This window comes from Anneissia japonica, unplaced genomic scaffold (assembly GCF_011630105.1).
Source record: "Anneissia japonica isolate Jap-2015-1 unplaced genomic scaffold, ASM1163010v1 scaffold287972_len269925_cov191, whole genome shotgun sequence".
Lineage (NCBI taxonomy): Eukaryota > Metazoa > Echinodermata > Crinoidea > Comatulida > Comatulidae > Anneissia > Anneissia japonica.
This window is the reverse complement of record NW_022686996.1, coordinates 189766-192416: the sequence shown is the minus strand read 5'-3', so window position 1 is coordinate 192416 and position 2651 is coordinate 189766. Positions and strand designations below refer to the sequence as shown.

Here is a 2651-nt window from a genome sequence, read left to right as displayed (position 1 = left end):
AATTATAGGCCTATAGCTTCATACATTATGAGGTGCATATTTTCTCTTCGTCATTGATGATTAGGTATTTTCTGAATCTCTATTAAAAAATTCTCTTTTTTTTCCTCTTTTTTACTTTTAGCTCCCTACCTGCTTATGACCCCTAGTGGGAACCAGTTTATCAAAAATGGTAAAGATATTAACGTGGAATGTAAAGTGATGAATACAACATCACCATATGATATAACTTGGTATAAGAACAATCAACCACTACAAACACAAGGACATTATATCATCCAAGGAAACAAATTCTCAATTCGGTCGCCTGGTAGCAAACAAGTTGGAACATATTCCTGCGAAGCAATTGTGGAAACTATTGATGGATCAGTAATGCTGGAACGCTCTATAACATATGGAGGTAAGTACCAATAACACAAAAAGTTTGTTTATGTTTATATGTACTGTACTCTAACAAGAGACAGTATTAACTAATGAGTATAGATAATTGATAACAATGAATCAGAGATCGTATGAATGAATCAAATGACAATCAACATACCAAAGAGAAAATGGTAGCGAATAGCTATACCACATCCTATAGGATCTGTGGGTATACCAACAACTTTAGCTACCTAAGCAAGCCATTATCTTTAAAGCATCTTATTCAATAACAGGGGTGGCGCCAGTATTTGCCCGACGGGGGGGGGGGGGGGGTGGGGGGGGGGGGGGGGGGGGGGGGGCGATGCCTCCGACAAGGGGTCAGATTTCCCCCGACGAAAGCAAAGTGGGCGTGGTAGAGCTTCGATTAAAAGGTTTCGAAAGTGGTCCAGGGGCCGAAGCCCCCGCAAATTTTGACAGTTTATGAGTTTCAAAGGCTTATTTAATCGATTTTAGAGTCTACTAATATGTAGAAAATACATATATTTTTTTGGCTTCCCTACGAATTGTGATTTTTCTCCCCGACGGGCCGGCCAGCTCTCCCCGACGGGGGACCTGGCCCCTGGCCCCCCGCTAGCGCCAACCCTGTTCAATAAAGCACTTGTAATTTTCTGTCTTAATTCTATTTAATGCAATATAGTTACAGACACGAATGAGAGACTCTATTTTACTCTTTGTTCCCATAACACTTACAAACACATAATACAGTATAGAAAAATATATATATATATATATATATATATAAATCTTCAAAACTTTGGTATACAGAACATCAAACCTATTTATAAACTCTGAATAAAACAGTAAAGCTAATTAAATTTCAGAACCGATTCACATCGAAGCCATGGACACCATCAGATACAGCAAGGGAGAAATTGCACACATAGTGTGTACAGCAACGTCGAGCCCTCTACCAGTAGTCACATGGTCTATAAATAACATGAACGTTTCAGTTGCTATAGACAGTGGAAACACAAGTCACTACCAGCAAGTTGGGCGTAACGATGGACCTCATGGCTGGAAGTCAACTCTAAGAGTGTTGGACCTCTCATATTCTGACACTGGCGTCTATAATTGTACTGCCTTCAATGGGATCCACCAAGAGCACAAGGCAATTCGCGTCACAGTACAAGGTTGTTAAAAGTTGAATTTGGTATAATTTGGTGTAAGTGGGTAGATGTAACTGAAGTATCAAATTGATTAATTGGAGCTTAAATGTGGCCATTTAAAGATCATTCGGTGCTCTTGGGCTCATGGGACAAAATGTGATCCGATATAAGGTTTCCTCTTTTTTCCTCATATATTTATTATGGTCTGAAATAGTGTAGACATATTGCTAAAAATTATTGATATTATTATCAAAAAATGTTATGAAAGAGAATAAAATGCGCTAAGACAAAAGTGCGACGCCCTCAGTTACAAACTGTTAGGATTAGATCGAACAATGGTTGTTACAACCGTTAATGTAGAAATTGAACAACTAATGTAGTAACAACTGCTAATGTAGCACACTCCACAGCTTATGTAGTAAAACTCTCCGCTAATGTAGAAACACCAACAGCTTATGTAGTAAAACGAAAATCAACCCCAGCTTATGTTGAACGCTCAACAGCTAATGTAGAAACGAAAATTGCCTCACAGCTAATGTAACTACTATCGCCAGCTAATGTAGAATATTACAATATTACAATACCATTGGCTGAAAAAAACATGGGAGGAACTAAAATTAGGTTGCCTACACATTTCATAATGGCGTGTAAACATGTGAGGGCACTTTAAAACAAAGGCCACCTATGCCTATATTATATAGGGTGCTCACCTCAGTAACCACTAATCAATAATAGAGCAGGAGCCCAGGGGTGTCAGCATAGCTGGAAAGTTAACCAATTTTTGTTTATATAGTAATGTTCTATGTGCCTGTCTATGTAGGAGAATGGGCATCTGCCGGTCCCATTGTGGTGGGTGTGGTCAGGAGGGGCATAAAAGGGCCCAAAAAATTGAGCTAGATCAACTTGTGAATTAACCCAATGAAACCTATCAGAATATATTCGGCATAGTTCAAGATATCACGAATGGACAATGCCAGACATTTCCAACGGTGGGGGGTGGGTGCCAGACGCAAAAAACCAGTACCCCAAAATTAAGCTAGATCCGCTTGTGAGTTAACCCGATGAAACCTACTGGAATATGTTGGGCATAGTACCAGGTATCAGGAATGGTCACCGCCAGACATT

General features: G+C 39.5%; 1 protein-coding gene across 2 annotated transcripts in view; it reads left to right on the top strand.

The window, feature by feature from the left end:
* LOC117118089 (basigin-like) overlaps positions 1-2651 on the top strand; it is a 16677-nt gene that overhangs the window by 6902 nt on the left and 7124 nt on the right. For both annotated transcript variants that reach the window (XR_004447003.1, XM_033262589.1), the window contains exons 2-3: positions 122-397; positions 1242-1550. Coding sequence is in view for 1 of the 2 variants with exons in the window: in XM_033262589.1 (XP_033118480.1) it covers positions 122-397; positions 1242-1550 (585 nt within the window). In the remaining variant the exon portion in view is untranslated. The remainder of the gene's footprint in view (positions 1-121; positions 398-1241; positions 1551-2651) is intronic.